At 32.3% G+C, this 24,184-nt stretch overlaps 1 protein-coding gene across 1 annotated transcript; it reads right to left on the bottom strand.

Annotated features, from left to right (window-relative positions):
• On the bottom strand, nt 1–2,722 carry LOC131143822 (uncharacterized). Its single transcript, XM_058092195.1, has 5 exons — nt 2,355–2,722; nt 2,183–2,232; nt 1,341–1,464; nt 1,120–1,227; nt 1–1,028 (listed from the first exon to the last, which is right to left on the bottom strand). The coding sequence occupies exons 1-5, from the start codon at nt 2,524–2,526 to the stop codon at nt 397–399; spliced, it is 1,086 nt and encodes a 361-aa protein (XP_057948178.1). The 5' UTR covers nt 2,527–2,722; the 3' UTR covers nt 1–396.
• Between the last annotated feature and the right edge of the window lie 21,462 nt (nt 2,723–24,184).

The raw sequence follows: 24,184 nt of genomic DNA on the forward strand, positions 1-24,184 counted from the left end.
TTGTCATAACAATTTTCGCTTTATTCCAAATGTAAAAAAAATCTCCAAATAATTTAAAACACCTAACAAAGTTTGGCTTCCAAAGAAAAATGCTTCTTTTTTATTGGAGCTTTGCCCTCTTCCTTTTGTGCAGAATGTGCGCAAGCCACACTACACAACTTGGGTAGTTCTGTTTTAGGAGAGACATGTCATCAGGAAGTGCTATGCTCCACGCACTCATGAACTGAGAACTTGAATTTTTTTTAAAGAGAACAAGATTTGTATGCCTCAGCCTAACTGGATTTGTGTTTCGACTAAAATCTCTTTTGTACTTATTTTCACATTCTTACACATTCCAATATTCCATGCCAGCAGATACCAAAACAGCTTGAAAACACACAAGTCAATTCTTGCATTCTATGCCGCCTTTTTTGTTGAAAATCTGATATGCATGAAGTGATGGTAAGGCTTTCCTGGAAGCACAATCTGAGAAGGGAAATTGGGGTGGTTGACAGAATCCGGAAACCCTTGAGTCTCCAAACACAGGCCTGCATGGGCCTTATATATAGCGCCATCTTTGCCCTTTACATCTTTCAACAAGTTGCCAGTATAGAACTGCAAACCAGGTTGATTTGTGAACAGCTCCAGCACTCTTCCAGACTTCTTGTGGTGAACCACAGCTGTCTTTCTCAACTTGTGGCCCGTCTTGTAGCCATCAAGCGCGTAGTTGATATCATAACCCTTGGGCAGCTTCTTGATTCTGCTTCCAACGGTGTTGGGTTTAAGGAAATCATACGGTGTTCCCTTCACAGATACGATTTTGCCAGTGGGGATAAGCTCCTTATCGACAGGTGTTATCTTAGACCCGAAAATTTGGACCTTATTGGACAGGATGTTGCCACTGTTGTGGCCACCAAGGTTCCAGTAGGTGTGCTGGGCTAAGTTTACAGGAGTGGCCTTGTTTAAAGCAAGAGCTTTCATTACTACGTTAAATTCCCTCTTCCCAGAGATCATGTAGGTCACAGTGACATGAAGTTCACCAGGAAATCCTGAACCAGAATTAGGACAATTGGACATAGTGTTAACGGCTGATAGATTATAAAAACAAGAATCAACAAAAAGATGAGCATATATGCCAACCTTCTTCACCATCGCGGCTGTGATATCCGAAGGTGATGTAAGGAGTGCGACCTTTATTCTGATAATGCAGCACCTTCCAAACAACTGTACTGAATCCTTTCGGCCCGCCTAGTAAGCACATAACCAACTTCAATCATCTTACAATGTAATTCAGGAAAAATAAAAATTTAGGAAGTTCGCCCTTAATTTATGAGGTTTAGTCGGAAGAAGAAATTGTGTACCATGAAGAATGTTCTTTCCTTCATTAGCAACTAGTTTATAATGGGTTCCATTCAGAGTGAATTGTGCGCCTCCAATCCTATTAGCGACCCGCCCCACAAGTGCCCCAAAGTATACGGTGTTATTCTGCAACCAAGTATGGACTATTAAAACCTTTTTATTTAGGAAAATCGCCATTTCATATATGGCTAAAAGAAATTACAACTCAAATGAAGCATGAAGGATATAACAGGTCATGAGCCTGACATTGGATGCTTATCACCAAACCGGATTACTCTGCTGATTCATAGTTTCATACGTAGCAAAATGAAATTACAAGTCAAATGAAGCACGAAGAATAACAAGCCTGGCTTTGGATTATTCCACCAAACCAAATAAGGAGCAATGCATCGTCAATAATGCACATTTTTCTAAAGAGAAGGTGGATCTCTCAAAGTCAATTTGAAGACTTTTAAAACTCATAGAAAGATGAAAAAGGATAAGACAAGTCGGCTCTTGGTTTTGAAGTTTCCACTTGTATAATTTTGTTTTATAATTAAAAACAATGACTTTAAAAACTCATAAAACCAGATTATCTCTCTCTGCCCTTTTCCCCCACATTTACAGTGTGGAATTCTGCAACATCATTAGTTTTGGAACACTTGATACCCCCAAAGAACAAAGCCCAGGGCATCGACAGAACAAGAGACGGAATTTTCTTCCTAGGAAAATCAGGGGTTTCTGATTTAAACTTTACATATTTGCAGCATCATTGCATTTTCTCCGAGAAATCATTGGTGATTTTCCTCCTACTACCAACAAAAAGATTCAAGCAAGAGACGAGAAAACAAAGAACACATCTCACCTTGTACTGCTCAAGTGTATCATACCCAAGGACAACATCTGCCAACTTTCCTGAAACAGGAAAACGAAAAAAAAACAAAAACCCAGATAAAAAGAAAAGAGAAATCATCAAAATGCCGCATTTGAATCCAGAAAAATGATACCCAGAGGAACTAAACCAAAAAGAAACAAACCATGCTTGTCAGGAAGAACAAGGGACACAACGGTTGCCCCCAAGTTGGTGAAATTCACAGAGAAATCCCCTTTCTTGAGCTCATAAAACCCAATTCCTTTATGCGCCAGCGAAACGTCAACAAGCCCAAAAGCAATGAGGACGAAACACAAGATGGCCAAATTCTTCCCCATGTTTTTGTGCAGGGAATGGTCAAATCAGAAACGATCTACAAGAAGAAGATGTCCCAACGTCGATAGCTAAAAGAGGTGTGTATTTATATACACACCATATTGAATGGGAAGCACGAGGCATAAAAGGGTTAAAAGTAAAACTTGAAACCGATGAGGACAATATTGGAACAGAGGAGATCAGAGTCAGAGTTTATCCAAACATAATCTGCGGATGGCGTGAGAGGTAAAGAGCTGGGATTGCTAACTTCGCTGTCTGGCTGGCCCTGTAGAATGATGACGTATTGGAAATGGAAATTCCAATGGGGGGTGTCAAGTGGGGCAGTGGCCAGTTGTCTTTTGACTTGGTTAATATTTTTCACGAGGTGGCCCGTTTGGGGTAAGTCATTACTACTGAAATTTAAGATGCTAAGGAAAAGTAACTCCGCAGTTTGCAAACATGGATTGGGCATTAGGGCATGTTCGCCATCCAACCCAAACGAACATAAAAAAGGAAAATAAATAAAAATGAGAATAGGCAGATAACATACATAGAGCAAGGGTAATTTTTGAATGCCTTGTTATATGCTCCAATTGATTCATAGAAACTAGATTTCCAATTATTCTCTCTATTCATCCCAAAAAGATTATATGTTTTTAAGAACAAAATTCCTTACGGGTCAGATGGATAATTTTTAAACCAATTTCTTTATACACCAATAGACAATATGAAATTATTTATTCACTATAAATCTTTATTCACTATAGGTCATTTATACAATATTCGAGCTTCAAAAAAATCCCAAAAGTTCAATCATTTTTTTTGTTACTAAAGTAGGTGCCAAATTCTTGCTTTAATTTATATTAGTAATAGAGAAAAGGGTTATCAGCCATGTCTTCCCACAACTCTTCACATGCCTATTTTTATTTCTTAAAAAAAAAGTGTTAAGGGCAGAATAGTCATCTTGCACCACAAATACAACGGTAAAATAGATCCTAGTGTTCCCCAAAAATCATGTTGTACAGAGAATATTACTAATTAATGCACATGCCTTGCTTCAAACTAAGAATATCTTGAATTTAAACTTTCATTGACTTGCAAGCTCTCACTCATCTAATATGTAAATAAGTTTGAAAACTAATTATACTTAGAGATCCGTGTGGTACATAAAATATTTCATTATTTTTTTATTTATATATATATATATATATATATATGTGTGTGTGTGTGTGTGTTTTACAATTTTATTAATAAACTATTATTAGAAAACCTATAATTTTAAGGATAACAAAAAAAGTAATATTTGTAATTTTTTATTATCTTTATTTTTTATTTTTTTAATTAAATTTGATTTATTAATATCTAAATAAATTACTAAAAATATGATTTCATCATAATATATGTGATTTCGATTAAAAAAACAAAAAAATTAAATATTTAGAATACTTTTTAACTAAGACATAAAATTAATTTTTGTCTTTTTGCACGTTCGTTTGATGAATGGCTTTCTTATTTGAAAAAAATTCAAATAAATATGTAAACATCTATCTTAAATTGTTTAGGCCATTATAATAAATATATTTTTATTTAAACATACAAAAATATTTTTAATTGACTCATATAATTTTTGTATTTTTTAAAAGTTGTGGTGGTCAAAAATGATCTCTTACTTTTAATGTATAAATTACAGGTTTCAAAATAATTGCTATATGGGAATAAAATATAAATACAATTGTACAAGTTTTATCTATTAAGAAACTAACATCATACACACTGATGAAAAAGATGCTACCTTAATATGGAAATGTCAATTAATGAAAAAAAAATTGTTTCTCATTCACCACCACCAACTCACCATCACTATCCTTCTAGTTGCTATGAATGATAATTATCTAATATATATATATATATATATATATATATATAGATAGATAGATAAATAGATTTTCCATTGAAAAACGAACAGACTTATCCATACTCTATCAAATTAGTTTGCACAATTTTTAAATTTTTAAATCAATTTTTTTTATTTTCATATTTTAGTTTCGAAAACTATTTCTCATGACATAGAAGAGGAACCGTTCTTACAATGAATTTTTAAAAGTCACTGAGATATTATTTCATGTTTGGATATATTAAGGCGATTTGAGATTTGCACTATATGAACATACAATGCACAATTTTTACTAACTTTGGACACACAACACTTGCGTGTGTGCGCTTCAACTTTCGAATCCATTTTTTGTTTTAGAAAGAATGAAAATTGTACAGATAATTAGATACTAATGAAGACAATTGAAGAGTCATAAAAATATTTTAAAATTTAAAATTGTTTTATTAAATTACTTAGCATTCATGGCTTGTGATTTTTATAAATGAATGAAACTTAGAAAATTAAGGGCATTAAAGGAATAATGAGAAAATATATTGATTGAAAAGACATCATTAGCACGACCGAATTCATGACATATATTTAATTAGGATGAGTCATTCTTACAAGATTTTTTAAAAGTTACTATTCATAGATGTTATATTCATGTTTGAACATATTAAGGTGATTTGAGATCTACACCATGTGAACTATATGTTTCAAATTCTTTTGTTTATTTTTATAAAGTACTTATAGAGATAACTGAAGAGTTATAAATATACTTTAAAATTTAAAATTAATTTACTAAATTATTTTATGTTGCGTTTGACAATATGAATTTCAGACTTTGAATTTGGATTTAAATAGATCTAAATAAATTTTAATACAATTTTATATTATATTTTATCTAAATCCAATATAAATTCAAATTTAAAACATTTCCAAACATAAGGTTAGTATTCATTGTTGACTTTATAGGTCACGCCCTGATTTTGATTATGACAAATTGTAACGACCCGAATTTAAAATGGTATTTAAATATAAAGAAAGAGAAATGGAAACCGGAACCAGAAGGAAGCAGTCGACTTCGTCGACGACATTGAACTTTGGAAGGATTAAGATAAGGGGATCAGCAAGGCTTCATCGACGAATACAGGAGATTCGTCGACGAAGGCTTTAGAAAATTAGTCGACGAAGGACTAAATTTCGTCAACGAAGAAATACCGAGAGGGGGTTTTGAGCCGACTGAATTTTGTCGACGAAATTAATGAGAATTCGTCGACGAAGGTCGGGCTCGTCGAAGAATTCCGCTTTTCTATAAATATGGAAAATCTGGATTATTAACTTATAAAGGAAGCCAACTCTTCTCTCTCTCTCTCTCTCTCTCTCTCTCTCTCTCTCTCTCTCTCTTTTTCATTTTGACCCCGTTAGTCGCCGAATCGAAGATTTGAGGCTACCGCGACGCTCCTGACGAAATTCTCTACAAGTTTGCCAGAGCGGATCATCAGGAAAACGAAATTGAAAATCATCCCTAAGTTGAGATAAGGTTTTATACTCAATATTCGGATTTTTGATAGTGGAAGAAAGTGATATGCGCGTAAAAATACTGAATTTTAATTCTGCGAGTTTTCATTTTTAGGGCGTTGAGTTGAGAACCTTGCGGGTGCAGGGAAGATTTTCTTAGGGGCTTTTCAGGAATCAGGTAAGGGGATAAACTAAACTAGTTCTTTTGAGAAAATGCATGTATGAATATATATGTAGTATCTGGTTTCAGGAAAAATAAATATATTTATATATATGATTTATGTTTGGAAAATACTATTTAAATGATGATACGTTGAATACGTGGAAAATTTGTTTAGTGTGGCATGAGTATAAAAATGTTGTGAAATACTGTTTTCTAGGAATGTGGATGGTATGAATTTTTATGATGGAAAACCGGCGTTTGGGTCGTGATATTTATATATATATATATATATATATATGTGGATGTGATTTGCCGGCGTACGGGCCGAGCTATGTGATTTTCTAGCGTACGGGCTGTGCTATGTGATTTGCCAGTGTACGGGCCGAGCTATGATAAAATGTGTAATATCAGCGTATGGGCCGATGATTTTCATGATACACATATATATGTGAAATGATATGATTGATGTGAAAATAAATGATATGGGATATCTATGTATTATAGTTTATATGATATCAAAATCTGGTTGGTTTGGTCTAGGTTAGCACTTGCACGGTACCATTGCTATGTGTCCATGGTCTTCGTGATCATGATATTTGTGTTAACGCCGCTGTACGAAGTGGTGTGAGATTGGATGGTCAATGTGGTTATTTTCAAGAAGTGTACTGTTATCGTCCCTGGTGTATAAACCAGTCTGGGTAGATCCATCGGACCTACATACTACTATTTGACTTGATAGTGGTCGGCCAACCATTGTCAGGTCCCTCCTTCGGGCCACACAACCCAGTCATATGGGGGTAATACATAACAACAGTCAGCTAACCTACCAGGATTGTTTTATGTTATTATTATTATTATTATATGAGATGAGATATGCTTATGAAAATGCAGTATGTTCTGCCATGTTTTAATATATATATATATATATATATATGTTTCCCAGATTTGATAAACAGTACTGAATATATTATGTATGGTACATGTAGAATACAGATTACTCATGTTGCCACACTTTGGTATTAATTTATTTCTCTTATTGAGAGGTGTCTCACCCCTTAATCTTATAAACTTTTCAGGAGCTCCTGATAGGAGAGCGGGAAAAGCCCGTTGACCTAGTGCTAGATATTTGTCCTTTTTGAAGGGTAAGTTTCTTTTTGTAGGGATAGTTAGATTTGGTGGGAAATGTCCCTAGATTTATTTTGGGATGTGTATATGGAAATATTGTGGATTATAGCAACTCTGGTATATTGTAATATAAGGTATTCAGATATATATTATTGTATGTTTTCTGCTGCGAGGACTTCTGCTGTATGTTCTGATTTATCCCTGGTACCCACGGGTCCAAGCGAATTGTGACCTGCTGAGCTGGTATGTGAGATGTGCGGTATTGATTTTATGATGATGTTAATATGAAAAAAAAAATATATGTGGAAAATGAGCAGGTCATGACACAAATACTTATTGCAACTAATAGGTGTTTAAGGTTTTGTGCAAGAACTTATATTGGGAAATCACAAATGCACAAAGAGAAAGTAAAGTTGAAGACCTTGTTCCAAATTGTATTGTATTTTATATTTATTCAAGGGTTTGTAATAGTAAATAGGTTTTTGGTTTGTAATAAGCTCACACACATCACATGCATGGTTTATTTTGTAAGTTCAAACCAAAAAGTGACCGTAGACTGACCTTAAGGCTTTCCCTTCGATCGACCAGAGGTCGACCAACACCGGACTTTTTTGGTGTATTCATAATCATAAATGACCCTAGGACACACACATTTGCACCTATGTTTTTTAGGCACTTCATTAGGATTTTTGTGTATTAAAGCGAGACCTAAATGCACACTTGGTGTACTTTCGGTCGACCGAACCAGACAGTTCATTCTGCCCTGGTCGACCGAACCAAGCCTGAGTCAACAGTTGACCAAGGCCCTAGTCGACCGAACAAGGTACTTCAAAAAGCCCCGGTCTACCGAAACCTCCTTGGGTCAACATTTTGACCATCTGGTCAACCGAACCATTTTTATATTCCAACTACCTGGTCGACCGAGGGTCCTCGGGAAAAATCCCAATGGTCTGGTCGACCGAACTAGCCAGTTCAAATTGACTCGGTCGATCAAACCTCGGTGATTTGAAAAATAGCCCTCCCCTGGTCGACCGAGCCTTTAGTTCAAAATCCCCCTGGTCGACCAAACCATATGAGACCTGGTCAACCAAAATATTTCTGGTCGACCGGACCTCTCGGGTTGCACTTAATTTTTTTATCGCAGTTAAAATTTTTAAACAAGGTTAAAATGTTTTAAACGTCCTTAAACTTTTCTAACAATCCCTAATAGGTCCTTAACAGTCAAAAATTCTGGTATGTCTATATATACTCTTTCATTTGGGAGAATTAAGCATCAATTAGCAAAAACAAAAAATCAAATTTTCTCTCAAAGCAAAATATTTCTCATTGCTCATACTCTTCCAAATACACTCTAGCTTACAGTCAAAACTCATTAAATCATTTGTAAGTGTTCTTGAGTGTTTAGATAGAAAGGTTTGCTCTCTTATTATTGTGAGGTTGTTTCATTTGTTATTCTAGAGCCAAACCAAAAGGATTCTTAGGGGACTTTACTAATAAGTTCATCCTAAGAAGACTTTACTAGATCTTCTGAGATTGCATATTCGTTGCAACATCTTGAGAAGCTCGTATTTGCTTTTGGTTGCGAAATATTTTCAAAATCATTTACAAATATCTATTGTACTTTATCTTAAAAACCAGTTAAGGAGATATTTGTTTTTTAAGTGAAACATCTTTGTTGCAATATTCATTCACTCATATATCATTTGCTGAATACAAAGATTATCTACTTTGCAATCCAAGCATATACATATTCATGTAATTGAGATATACTACTGATTGATATTCTTAAGGCTTGCTTAGTATTCTGTGTGAACACATTTGATTGAAACATTTTGAAATACACAGATTATTATTGATACTCTCACGTACTCACTACACTGATAGAAAATATCTTTGAGAGTTGAACTATTTAGACCACACTTAGCTTACATGTTAAATCATTTATGGTGTTTATGTTTGTGCGCATTTGTGATACAAATTTGCTTTACGTGAAAACACCCTTATATTGTACCTTTTGATTGTATATCTAAGAGATTTCAGGCGTGGCCTGAGGGGACGGTAGTCCGGTAAGGATTGGTGTAAAGGTTGAGATCAGCCCTGTGCTAATTGACCTGATTTGTATAGGTGCCGCTCCACCCATTTAAGTGAGTAAGTTATTGTGATAATCCTTGTACTGGTTAGCCAAGGTAGGGACGTAGGCAGTTGGCCGAACCTCGATAACATATCTGCGTGTCACCCTTTCTTTACTGCTTTCTGGTGCTTGTGCAATTAATTAAACTGCTATATTTAATTTCTGATATATTTATATTATTCGCACTAGATTGACCATAGGGTTGTGAACATACTGCTGTTAGGAGAAATACCTACGGGTTAAATTTTAAAAATACTAATTCACCCCCCCTCTTGGGATCACGGTAAAACTAACATTCATGATTTGCAAATGACAACTTATATGACTGAGAGTATTAAAGGAAAAATGAGAATATATATATCGGTCCAAAAAAACATTATTTTATTTTGATTAATAATAGAGATGTAACATATAAAAAATTAAGCCTCACGCAAACATTGAAGTAGCTCCTCCTTTAGAGAGGATTAAGGCTCGAGATTTATAATGAATTTACACATTTAACTCAAATATTAACTTATAAATTTTTCTTATACTACATATATCAAAGACGATAACTATTGAAACTCATGTAAAGAAAAAAGTATAATAAAAATGATATTATAAACTATACTGTTCATTGCATAAAAATTTACTTGGACTACTAAAATCGAACGCTACCCTAATATGGCAATGACAACTATTGAAATAGCATTTACTCTTCATTCATCATCAATCATATCTTGCTTGATATGAATGACCGTGTGTGTCAGTGTGAGCCCTTTAACTTTTAAACCTCAATCTTACTTTTAAAAATTTTCATAAAAAAAAAAAAAATGGCTATACTTTAATAATTATCATATATTTAAACTTTTTAAATAAATTTTCTTAGCTTATTTTAACTTTAGAAATTATTTTTTTCAATATATATATATATATATAATATGTTTGAATTTGAATTTCTAATATTGAATTTGTATTTTTGTACCTTTTTTTTTTTAATAAAATACAGTTAAAATTATATTAAATTTAATCAAAATTCGTGCAACTTATGCTTCAGAATACAGTTTTCCAATTTGCAAATGATTTATTTGTAAATTTAGGTATTCTTTTATCTTTCCCTAAGGCAAAATTTTCTTACCATTTATTTTAATGGCCACTCTCCTTTTACTTTTTTTTTTTTGGATTACGTACCGGGTTTCCACGTGTCCGTTTTACGGTTTTCCTCTTTAAGTTGCAAATCAGAATGCTCTAATACTGTAAGCAAATCAATTTATAACTTCAATAATTTTCTTATAAAATTGAAACAAAATTAATTTTTAAAATTATTTTAAATAAATGACTTAAAAAAAACTAAAAACCAACTGGATTGAAGAAGACACTAAAGAAATTGCATAATACTTTCATTAATATGAAGATGTCCTATATATAGGAATTGTATAGAGTATGGTAGTTACAAATTCAAAAATATTCAAATAACATAACAAGAAGATCCTAAGCTATTGGATATCAACAAATATTCAAATAATGTAACAAGAAGATCATCGGCTAAATCAGCAACGGACAAAATCGTCGAAGGTTTGCTTCTGAATTAGTTTCTGTCTGAAACCGTCGATATGACCGTAGATGGTCTATGGAAAACCATCGACATTTTTAAGTAATATGGTACAACTACATGATTTCCTTTATACGCCCCCTCAAGATAGGCATGCCATCAAATAATCCGATCTTGATGCACAAAGTTTGAAATTTCTGATGTGATAGAGTTTTAGTCAAGAGGTTGCAAGTTGGTCGTGTGTGCTGACGTGGAATACTTGTAGCATTCCTTTGGTGACCAGATCAAGAAAAAAATAAAGATCAATAGCAATATGTTTCATCCTTGAATGCATTACATAAGTAAGACTTCATTGAGTAACACCAATATTATCACGAAATAAATGTGGAGGCTTAGTTATCAAAATACCAAGTTCATGAAACAATGAGTGAATCCAAATAAGCTCGAGGGTGGCTGAAGTAAAAGCTCATTATTCTGCTTTGGTGGAGGAACAACACGCTACTTCCACGTGCTTTGGGAAATGGGACAATCACCTAGAAAAATAAGATAGGCAGAGGTGGAGGATCTGGTATCCCTATCACCTGCCCAATCTGCATCAGAGAACTTATGAAGAGGGAGATTCCCAATGCATTTGAGGAGAATGACATGATTAAGAGTGCCCTTCAAGTAACGCAGAAGACATTTGGCAACAGTCCAATGAAGTTAAGACGGTTTATGCATGAACTGATCCAACTTGTTGACCGAGAAGGAAATGTCAAGCCGAGTAAAAGAGAGATATTGGAGAGCTCCTATAACTCGGTGGCACTCGGTTGGATCAGTAGGAGAAGATCAATTATGAAGCTGAAGAAGATCCTTAGTGGAAAGTGGAGTCATCACTGCCTTGGCACTCTCCATCTTGGTGCGAGAAAGAAGATCCTGAATACATTTTTGTTGGAACATGAACAACTCGAGTTTAACTAAAATCACCTCGACACCAAGAAAATAATTTAAGGCACTAAGGTCCTCTAGAGAAAAACTGTAGTGACCCGAAGAATAATAGCATGTTAGTAATAATAAGAGGGATATAATAGAACCAAAAATAGAAGGAGGCCGTAGACTTCGTCGATGACATTGCATTTTGGAGATAATATTAAATAATCATAAATTCAGGAAATTGCCCAGCTTCGTTGGCGAACACAGGGTCTCATCTACGAAGGTCTTTAGAATTTTGTCGACGAACACAGGGCTTCGTCGACGAGAAAATACCGAGAGACGGTTCAGGATGCTCTGAATTTCGTTAACGAACACAGGACCTCGTCAACGAAATTTGTGAAGGGCTCATCGATGAGATGACGTGTCTCATCGACGAACCTGGCCCTATAAAAGGAGGAAAATTGGGATTTTTATCAGTTCTCTCGCCGCTCTCTCTCTCTCTCTCTCTCTCTCTCTCTCTCTCTCTCTCTCTCTCTCTCTCTCTCTCTCCTACGACTCTCTCTCCATTCTCTCTTCATTTTCGGCCCCACCAGTCGTCGGATCAACGATCCGAAGCTACCACGACGCTCCTGGCGGAGTTCTCTACGCATCTACCAGAGCGAATCGTCGGGGAATCAGAGTTGGAAATCATCCCAAATTCAGGGTAAGGCCTTTTAGTCTCCTTTTGGCCTTGTGGCAGTTATAGCAAATGATACAGGTAGAAAAATACTGATGTTTAGTTCTGGCAAATATTGGTTTCAGGGTGTTTTGTAGGAGACCCTGCGGGTATCGGGCTAGAGTACAGTAGGGGTTTTTCAGAGTTAAGGCAAGGGATATATGCTATGCTAGGAAATTTCTAAATATTATGCAGTATATTTATTTATGAAAATTATGTACTCAAGTATGGTGTGGCTTGAGAAATATGTATGTAGTATGGGAGTATGTTTTATGAATTGTAGTTTCATGATTTTATGTATTTTAGTGCTATGATTATGTGAATTACAGTACCATGATTTTACGGATTTTAACACCATGATTATACGAATTACGGATAGAGTATTATGATTTATAGAGTTTAAAGCATGCCATGATTTCTATTACCATAACATTCAAAGTATACAGATAGAGCATTTACAGAATATATATACAATTATATAGAGATAGCATCGAGATGCTACAGTTATAGTATGTACAGAACAGAAAGATAGCGTTATGGTAATTTTGAAAATATGATGAAAACAGTGAAAGAGTATATATATGAATACGTGTATAGTATCAGACCCTGTTGGACCATACAGTTTACAGAGCACGGTATTGTAGCTACATGCAGTATACAATTTACAGAGTGCAACCGCCTATTCAGATAATAGGCTCTAGGTCGATCGTACAGTGCCCTTGACGTGGACAGGCTCCCCATCAGATATGGGTAGAGGTAGGCAGATCGACCGAGGGAGTATAGTGATTTACCTAGTCAGCCAGCCAGTGTAGATCCCGCCTATGGGCTGCACAACCCTGTCATAAGGGGTTAAATCATGACATAAAGATATCCATAAGGGAAATTTTATAGTTATTATTATGTATATTATGATTTACAGAGACCAGGGAGTTACTTATGTATGTTAGAAGTATTTTGAATAGTAACTTAAATGCAGATGTGTTAAATGACATGAAAATGGTAATGAATATTATGATTTGTACTGTATTTATTGATCCAGATATACATGACTATATGGAAACGGATTTTTATGATATGATGACTCATTTGCCACACACTAGTAATAGCATATATCGTCTTACTGAGTGTTGGCTCATCCCAGTGTTGAAACCTTTTTCAGGTAATCCAAGTAGGAGAGCAGATCAAGCAAGCAGGTAGAGGGGCGTCTGTGGTGCCTGACAGCAAAGTGAGTACAGTTGAGGGTTTTTGTATTTGCCTTAGCTAACTTAGGGCAATTTTGGGGATTTAGTATCACATGTATATATTCTTTTGGGAAACATGATAGCACTCTGGTATTGTACAGTATGGTATATCATTATGTATGGAAATATTTATTTGTATTATGCTTCTCGCTGCTTAGAATAATATTATGGTATCAGAGTATGATAATTATTACAGTGGGAAAAAAATCATGTTAATTAAGCAGGTCGTTACAAAAACGATGACTAAGCAGCTGAACAACTTTAGATATAGCAACAGAATCACTTATAGTGAGTAAGAGATTATCCATATATATAAGAAAAAAAAAAAAGCGTAACTCCATCACAATTATAGATAAATAAAGAGGAGTCAGATTTGGACCGCTGAAATCCCAATTAAAGAAGACAAGTGCTCAGTTCTTGATACCAAGCACAAGGTGCTTATTTCAAGCCCTACAAATACTTCTTTAACCTGCAATATTGAGAAGGCATATTAGGTTCAACAAAGCCTAGAGGCTGAACCATGAAGACATCCTCCTGAATTCGACTATGTAGAAATGCATTATTAATGTCTAGTTGTTGAAGTGACCAATTTTTCTGAACAACAATGGAGAGGACAGCTCAAACAGTCACTGACTTTATAACCGGGTTGAATGTCTCATTATAATCAAAACCACGCCGTTGATGAAAACCTTTGGCCACCAACCTTGCTTTATAGTGAGAAATACTACCATCGGGATTTCGTTTGATTCGAAAAACCCATTTGCACCTAATGGAACAAGCTCCAATGTGTCATGTTTAACCAAAGTAGTGAACTCCTTTGACATAGCATGCCACCACTTGGGATCCTTCAAGGCCTAAGACACACATGTGGGTTCGACAAGTTAAGGAAGAGGATGTTTTGTAGCAAGGTAAAGGTGTTTGGGTTTATGAGTTATGAATTACGGTGTTATCCCAAGAGGGGGGTGAATTGGGTATTTCAAAATTATTTAAGTTTATTTTACCACTTAATCCTTATTTCAATATTTAACAAAATAATCGCTGGGGCTTGAAATTAGTTCAAATTATTATCTCAATAAATTCAATTATACCTAATTAATTATCAAGTGCATGTAATATTAATCAAATACAAAAACTGATGATGAAATACAAGTAGAAATTAAAAAGTTAAGGGAAGAGAGAAGGCAAACACGATTTTACGAGGTTCAGCGAACCCGATCTACGTCCTCGCCTTGAGCAACCCACTCAAGGATTCCACTAAATCCTTGCTCCTTTAATCGGGGCGAAGCTTCCTTTACAATCTACTGTTTACAAGAGGCACAACTTCCTCTTACTCCGTTGCTTACAAAAGGCTCATCTACCTCCTCCCTGGTTCACAACTCGAACCGTGATTACAATATAGAATTATAATTCTGTAAAACTCAATATTACTTCTAACCAAACTAGTGACTATAATAGAAATCTTAACACATATTCATATGATAAAACTTGAAGCTCAGTATGTATGTAACGATGAGATCGTTATACAAATGATATGCTTCACAAATCTACTCTTTAAGTCAATATCTCCCAAAAATGATTTTATAAATAAATGCTTTGGAGAAACGTATGGTTCGATTTCAGAATACTTTATGCAAGATTAGAAAATAAGATCATTTTAAAAAATAATCTTGAATAATGCACAGATTTATGTTCTTCCTATCAATAATTTGTAAAGTTGAATCTTTGAATAAATATACGACTTTGAATATTGCAAAAATTTAAACACTATGTTTCAAAAATAATATTCCTCAAGAATATGTATTTAGAAGCTTTTAGTATTTGTAATCAAATAATTCTTACACTAATCAAATAGCAAATCTTTGAATGAAGATATATTTAAAACTTTCTTCAAGATTGATCTTTCACAAAATGTATATATAATTAATAACTCAAGATCAATCTCTCAAAATGAATATTCAAGAATAATTTTGTGAGATGAAAAAGTCTTTGAGAATAAGCAAACAATTAGTTTGATCACTAAACCTCAATACCCAAGTTGTTTGCACAATATTCACTGGAACTCCTTTTGAAAATCAACGCAACCCAAGCTTAGATAAGATGTAAATGATTTGAAATCGCAGGCAAGAGCTTAGCAATGTGTTCAATGATTTTCAGAGTTGTGTATATGTTCAAAGCTCCCAATCATATGCCAAAAGCAAGGCGCTAGGGTTTAGAGGTTGTTTTTATAAGTAATCTAGGCCTTAGGATAAGTCTTGACCGTTTGATCAGTTTGATTAAGTAAATAACCAGCGTGTTTTCTCATTAAAGTTCAGATTTTTAAAGTTTCTGCAGGTTCAGACGATTAAGCGTTCAGATTCAGACATCTAATGTTTCTTAAAGTACTAAAAATTATAGTTTAGGCACAGGGTCAAATGACTGAACTGTGTGTTCAGTCTTCTGAAGTCCCAACTCAGACTGTAAGGACCCGAACCCGAGTGGGTTCCTACATATAAATTTTTCAGCGAACGCATATAAATCTAAATTATTGTTATTATCAAAACACTAATTAGTTTTATTACAAATATATGTCTCAACTATTAAAATGTAAAATTCTAAAATTCTAAAATATACAAACATATTCTAAATTGTATTATGCTAAATTTTTATTCTACTCTGTTCTTTTTACTCCCGCTCATGCACTTGCTACTCCAGATTTCTGGTACACTCCTCAAAATGATCTGACATGTAAAATAATGATTGGGATGAGACGATGCTCAGTAAGTAAATAAGATTATTATTAGTGTGTGGCCAAAATGAGCTTTCATAATTTTGTAAAATAATATTTAATATTATAACTTCAAAAATACTTTTAAAATAAATAAAAATTTAAAATTTTCTGCATAAAAACTTTTGTCATCAACTATAACAGTAAAATTTTATAATCATATACTATAACTGTTAAATTAAACTTTTAACTTTAAAAATTGTAATCATAATTTTTAATTATATACATAAATATACTTTTCTTTATACATTTTCTTTAAATCATTATTTAGGCACAAGAATGGTCATGTTCATGTAAACTTACACTTTCCCTTCAAATCATTAATAATTTTGTACACGTAATTAAATATGTATATACATATACTGTAAAAATCACTCTTACAGCCTGTTAATCGTAAGTCATGTTTACCCCCATGACTATGTTGTGCGCTTCGAAGATTAGACTTATCTGGCTGACTAACCAAACTAAATCAACGTACATCATCATTGAGTGAGATTTTCCCTATTAAACCCTAGTCCAACCCAGGTGTGCACTTAGGAGAAATTCATTACCATATAAAACCACTTTATAAACAGTGTGGGTGCACTCTAATCCATTAAACTTTAAGTTGCGATACTGAACATTCGTAATTTTCTGTATCGTCTGTGTCATAAGGGGTTTTGAAAATATCTTATTATAGAATTTATAAAATTACAATAATATCATGAAAATCTCATTTTTACTCATATTTTCGTGGAATACACAACGTAAAAATCAACTCATGTCATTTTTACTCATATTTTTGTGAAATATGCAACGTATAAATAAACACATGTCACACAATTTTCGTGTAAAAAATATTTTCTTGAATAAAAATTAATGATGTAAAATACCTAAGGGGTTTAAAACATTTATTAACTCAAAAATAAATGCAAGTATATTACGGATAAAACTAGCATAATTAACTATGCATAAAAATAAAAATAAAAAGTCAAAAGAATTTTATAAAACTAACTAACATAATCGAAATTTACTTACAAATAAATTCAGGTATAAATTTTAAATAAAAATATAACATAATCAAATTTACTTATAAATAAATTTGGGTATGAATTTTAATAAAAGTCTAACATAATCAAATTTACTTACCTCTTACTTAACCTTGTGCTACAATCACGACAAATATCTTCAAAAAATGAGATCGAAAAGAGTGGATGAGTTAGAATTTTAATTATAACAAAAATTCTCCCTCTACCACTAATTCTTTCACTTACTAATTCTTCTTTTTCTTTGGAATTTTTTTTTGTGAAAAATGAATGCTGATAGCTTCATATTTATAGGAAAATTTTGAAGAAGAAAATTGAATTTGTAAAAGTGTGGGGAGAATGGTGAAATTATAATTTGTAAAAATTAATGAATGAGCATGGATGGGTTAGGTATGGGCTATGTATGAAATGAGAATGAGGATCATGTAGGAGAAATGGGAGTGCTTGCCGACACTCCCATTTGATAAATTTTTAATTAATTTACTTAATTAATTAATTAATTTTTTTGAAATCATTATTATTATCATTGCTATTATTTTTAAGTTATGTTTTAGTATTTTTTTTTTTAATAAGAAAGAATTAACTTTGAATTTCGAAAACTCATGTGGGCCCCACATGGTCATGTATGCCCTACACAATTTCGAGACCTAAGTGGGTCATACGTAATTTCAATAGTTTTCACACAATTTTATGGGCTCTACACAGTTTCGGGACTCATGTCGACCCCACACGGTCTCGGGACTCATGTGGGCCCCACACGGTATTGTGGCCCCACATAGAATACCTATATTATTATTATTTTTATTATTATTATTATTATTTCTACAAATTATGTCAATCAAAACATTATTTTATGTATATGAACTTATTTACGTGTACAAACAGTGTCTATTCTGTTTATCCTATAAAATTCCATTTTGACTAGCCGACCTCTAGGAAGTGACTGAACCGCAATGGTCTCTGAGTACTCGCTAAAATAAGGTCTTTCTTAAGCATCAAACATGAAATCAGGAACCCTACAGAAAAGTACTTTTGTATTGATATTAACTTAATAAGCATTATTATTATTATTATTATTATTATTATTATTATGTTTTAATAGTATATATATATATATATATATATATATATATATATATTTGGGTTATTACATTCTCCCCTCCTTATAAAAATTTCGTCTTCGAAATTTACTAATTTAAAATGAGTACTGTATAATTGGTTGCACTATTTGAAAGAGTAAAGTGATAAACAATTTGACTAAGTCTTAGAATAGATTGAGGGTCAATTTGACGAAATATTTTATTTTGAGACTGAAGTATGAATCGTCAGTCTAATAGGGGTTGAAATGGAATAGAAATTCAGAAGATGTGGAAAAGGATAATTATATATATATAACAAAATGAAATGAAATCTGGCTTTTAGAGCTTTAGCTCAACGTTAAATTAAAAATATTTTCATCCAGAGATTGTTATAGAAATGATTTAGATAGATTCTAAGGTTCCTGTATCTATAAAATCATATTTTGTAACACTAGTTATAAGCTTGACATTATTAATAGTAAAAATTCAGTGGCTGCTCCCATGGATGTAGGTAAATTGCCGAACTACATAAATCTTGTGTCTTTGATTATTGCTTTCATCGATTCTCTTTGTGAGTGTTTGCTTATTTCATATTGTTCATCATTGAGTGATTGCATTGCTTGTTCTATGATTGTTTCGAGTTTGTGTGAAATCTTCTGCTGCACACACTCGTGAACAATAATTTCCATTTTTATAGCTTCTAACTTTACAATTTAAAAATTAAATATTTCAAGAATGGAAACATATTAATCAAAATTGTTATTTGATGATACAAAATTAGATTACATTTTTTTAAATAGTTTTATAATTTAATAATTTAATTTGTGACATGTAAGTTATATACTGTGCATAGCACAACTTCTCTACTTGTAAAATATAAATAAAAATAAAAAAGAGTCTTTAAAAAGCAGAGTTAACTTAAGAAATTCTAAGGGTTTGCTTGATAAAGGAAACAATTTTTGTTTTTTAAATTATAATTTTTCAAATAATTATAAAAATATTAGTTTATTTTTAAAATTTTCAAAATTCATATTAAAAAGGTAAGAAATAAAGAGTTTGTCTAAATGTGCAAAATAAAATTTTTATTTTTTTATTTTTAGATTTTAAAACAATCACCAAAAAACAAACACAACTCATTTTTTAATTTTTCAAAATTTTTATAAGGTAATATAGTATCATGGATTTTGGGATTTAAATTTGGATTTCTATGATTTAGAAGAAACTTTGTACATAATCCACACATATTAAAGTCTTAAGGTCTAAATTTCATAATCTCACGTGCAATTAAGAGTTAGAAATCTAGAAAAATGATAAAAAAAAAAATAATTTTTATTTTTCTATCTAAATTTAGAGAATTGAAAAACAATGTGACATTTTTTGTAACTATTTTAAAAAAATAGAAATAAAAAATAAAAAAATGAAAATTCAACCTTTTTTTCAAATTTTTTAAAAAACTAAAATGAAAAATAAATTTTTTTTTTTCCAAAATAAATAGACCCTAGCCTTCTATGTGTCATATCATTTGATTGTTACATCAAAATAGAAAAGACTAAGGATTCTTTTTTGTGGAAAATATTTTCTATTTTTTAATTTATAATTATCTAAAGAAATATAAAAATTTTATCTTATTTTTAAAATTTTTCAAAATTCATATTAAAAAATAGAAATAAAGAGTTTATTCAAATATATAAAAAAAAAAATTCATTTCTTATTTCTAAATTTCAAAATAATAACAAAAAATAACTTTTTTTTTTAAATTTTTCAGATTTATATAAAGTAATATTTTGAATTATGGATTTTGGGGTTTTAATTTGGATTTATGTGAATTATTAAAAAATTCTATACATAATCCACAAAAATTGAAGTATGATATCGAAATTTCATACTCCTATGTGCAAAGTGTTATAAATTTAGAAAAATAACAAATATATTGTTGGCTTTTTTAATCCGATCTACATTTTGATGCTCACAAACGCAATTGGTTCTTATGTGTGCTTTTAAGTGTGTGAACAGGTATAATTCAAGCCATACATAAGATCAAAAGAACATGGAAGTCAAGGGAGATCTTAAAGCTCAAATCTAGTGTATTCCATGGAGTCAAAGAGCAAAGAAGGAAGAAGAAGAAGACATATTTCAGTTGTATATGCCTTTATTTTTCTATATGGTTTGTAATATATTGCATATGCATGCATGATATATTTTGATGCTCAATAATGCCGCAAACAGACCATAGATTAATTAAATGACCTTGGGGCTGACTTCAATCGATCAAAGGTAAAGACCCTAGAACCCTGCACTTCACTTAGAAAAATGACAAGGGTTAAAATGGACTTATAGGGTAAAATTATAAGGTTTTGGGCAATCGAACCTTGGCATTGAAAATGCCTCAGTCGATCGAACCATTGGGAAGTTAGAGTGTTGACTTGACTTCGGGTGACCGAATCAAAAGGAACTTCACCGTCCTCGGTCAACCGAACACATATACTGACTTTTCCCAACAACTCGGGTGCCCAAACTCCACGTTCAAAATACCCTCGGGGGACCGAACACGTGAGTTCGGTAAACCGAACTTTAGATTGAGTAACCGAACCGCGGTCTTTTGAAATCGCCTTCGATTCATCCAACCGACCTTGTCCACGGGCACCCAAACTTCAAAAAACACATTTTTGCTTTGTGAGTGTTCAGGCGACCAAAACTCTCTGGTTGCCCATTTTTAACTCGGGTAATTAGGGTTAAAAATTAATTAAATTTTTTTAATAATACCCAGCGTGTCCCCAATTGTCAAAAAATTCCTTGAGTCTGTATATACCTCTTTCATAACTCAAATTATCAACTTTGATTAGCTCATTTTCTCTCTAATATTTATCCTAATCAAAGTTCCCCCAAAACATATTTTTATTGCAAAATCTCTTTGGTGTTATATTTTATACTTTTCATTCTCTTCTATTAATTATTTTGAAAATGTCTTTGAAGAGAACATTTATGTGGGCATTTATTTTCAAGTGTTTTACTCTCTTGCTTGCATATTTGAAAAACTTTTTGAGAGTCAAGTTTTGAGATTTCTCCACATATTTTCATGGTAAATATGTTGATTGGAGAAATACATTCTTGCTTTGATTTGCACATTGAATATCAAATGTTTGTATTTTTATTTTGTGCAAAATCAATTTTAGAAAAGCACCCTTTACTCTACTGAGTATTATTTCATATCTTTAGATAGTGCATATATTTGAACTTAAACATGTTCATCTTAGCTTGTATTTTTAGAAGCATTACTTTGTACAAAAATGGTTTTTAATGTATTAGTTAGGTTCAGCCTATTAATTAAACTGAGGAGTCTCAGCCTTATAAGTGAGACCGATTCGGTTCAGCTTGAAAATTGAGCTAGGGAGTCTCAGTCCCGTAAGTGAGACTAGTTCAGCTCAGCCTAATAATTGAGTTGAGGTTTTCCTCGCCTCGTAAGAAGAGGATGTAAATCATTTCTGTTCCATCCATTTAAGTGAGTAGGAATAGTGGAATCCTTGTGGGGTATGCTCAAGGCAGGGATGTAAACTGATTTGGTCAAATCTCGATAACAAATATCGTGTATCACTTTCTCTCTCTCTATCTCATTTAATTTTCGCACTTTTATTTCCATATGTGTATGTATTTTCATTTACAGTTATAATCATTTGCATACACATTTATTTTAAATGAGATACGTGTGTATGTCTGCACTAATAACTTAATTATTTTACATACACGTTTTCAATATTAAATGAGATATGAACTGTGGTGAATCGGCGAAATGTTTTAAATTAGCCGAAAAATTTTAAATGTCCAATTCACCCCCCTCTTGGGATCACACCAAAGTCAACATATATGTTTTCTAACGTTTCTATATAAATTTGAAAAATTGAAATTAAACAAGATGGCATTTTTATATAATTATTTTAAAAATTAGTAATGAAAAATAAAGTTATTTCCTCAAACAAATAGTGTCAAAACTATCATTATTGTTTATTTATTTCATACAAATACTACAAAATAAAAATTATCTAACTTTTTTTATAATTTTTTGAAAACTAAAATTGAAAATAAAAATTATTTTCCATAACTAAATAGGCCCTAAATAATTTTCTTATAATTCAAAGGAGTGCTTTTGAAGAAGTGTTATTTTTGCTTTCGCATGGTAGAATAGTTTTTACTTTTTATTTTCATATTTTCAATAATTATAAAAATACCACCTCATTTTTAGTCATTAAATTTTATTTAATAAATTTGAAAAAAAAAATTTAACTTATACAAATTTGAACGGTTACAACATAATGTGATATTTTTATAATAATTTAAAATAAATAACGTTTTTTATTTTATATACAAGTAGACAAGACCTTAACTTTGCATCTAATATTACAAGCACTACCTCCTCTTTTTAGCCCTAACTTAGGCGGTCCAAATTATGAAATCATTTGAAAGGGCTAGTGGAAAAGTATTAAACCAAAAAAGTGTGATTTTGGTAAATACTGATAATAGGCACTAAGTTGCGTAAATGCTTAAGTCATAAGGGATGTTTAATAGGTTCTTGAAAATAAATTCTAATAAAGAATAACTTTTGCAATGCATAAACCACAAGAAGGGTCCAACTACCCCGACTCGGATGAGGAAAGATATGGGCTAATTATAAATAAGGAAGTCACCGCTAACATGTTATTACCAAAGTGCAATTTGATCTCCTAGTTACTATTAATTTGTTGGTCTTAAAGTTAAAACTTAGGCCAAGAAATCAATAGTTATAGTCTATGCTGTCAAAGTCAATTTTAGGAGTACAATTATGCAAGTGGAAGGTTCTGACACCATCTACATGTCCATTCCACCAATAGTACTTGATTTGTTAAAGATTATTTTAAATTTATGATCGAGCAATTGGTTCTTTATTTTACTCATTCGGCATAGCATGCACTTAGTTTCTAGGGTTCATTGTTGATTTTATTTTGATATGTATTTTTTTTTTCAATTTTTTGCTTACCTTGCCTTTTAATATTGTGAGGCTTTACATAAATAAAGACCTCTCTTATCTCAAGAACCCCAAAAAGAAGTATGCAAAAATATACTTCGTAGGGCTCGTTGTTGAATTTATTACATAAAGAAAGCCAAAAAATAAAAATCAAATAGAACCATAGAGTGAACTTCAAGTAATTCTATTAGACTAATTGTCCCTTAGAGTAAGTGCTCTAATTCATATTTCTCATCATAGAGCACTTATATGCACATATGCACAAGGAAAACATAAAACTGTAAAATCAACAAGAAAAACATGCATGAGAAAATATACAATTATTGAAATACGTATAAAAGAAGATTTAGGAGGTTGGGAAATTTTTTATATTTATAGGTTTTTCTATTTTTTTTAATTTCTAGAATTTTCCTCTTTTTAAATTGCGGTTGATTTTTAAATTTCTATTATTTTCAAAAAATAAAATTGCTAGACACGTGGCTTGATTAGGAAATAACACATAAAAAATAGTAATGTCAAGACGATAGCATAAGCTAACGCCAGTGACAAAGGGAAGAATGACATGTGATGAGCATTTACCTAATGAAATTTAAGAGTCAAGATTA

Source organism: Malania oleifera, chromosome 1 (assembly GCF_029873635.1).
Source record: "Malania oleifera isolate guangnan ecotype guangnan chromosome 1, ASM2987363v1, whole genome shotgun sequence".
Lineage (NCBI taxonomy): Eukaryota > Viridiplantae > Streptophyta > Magnoliopsida > Santalales > Ximeniaceae > Malania > Malania oleifera.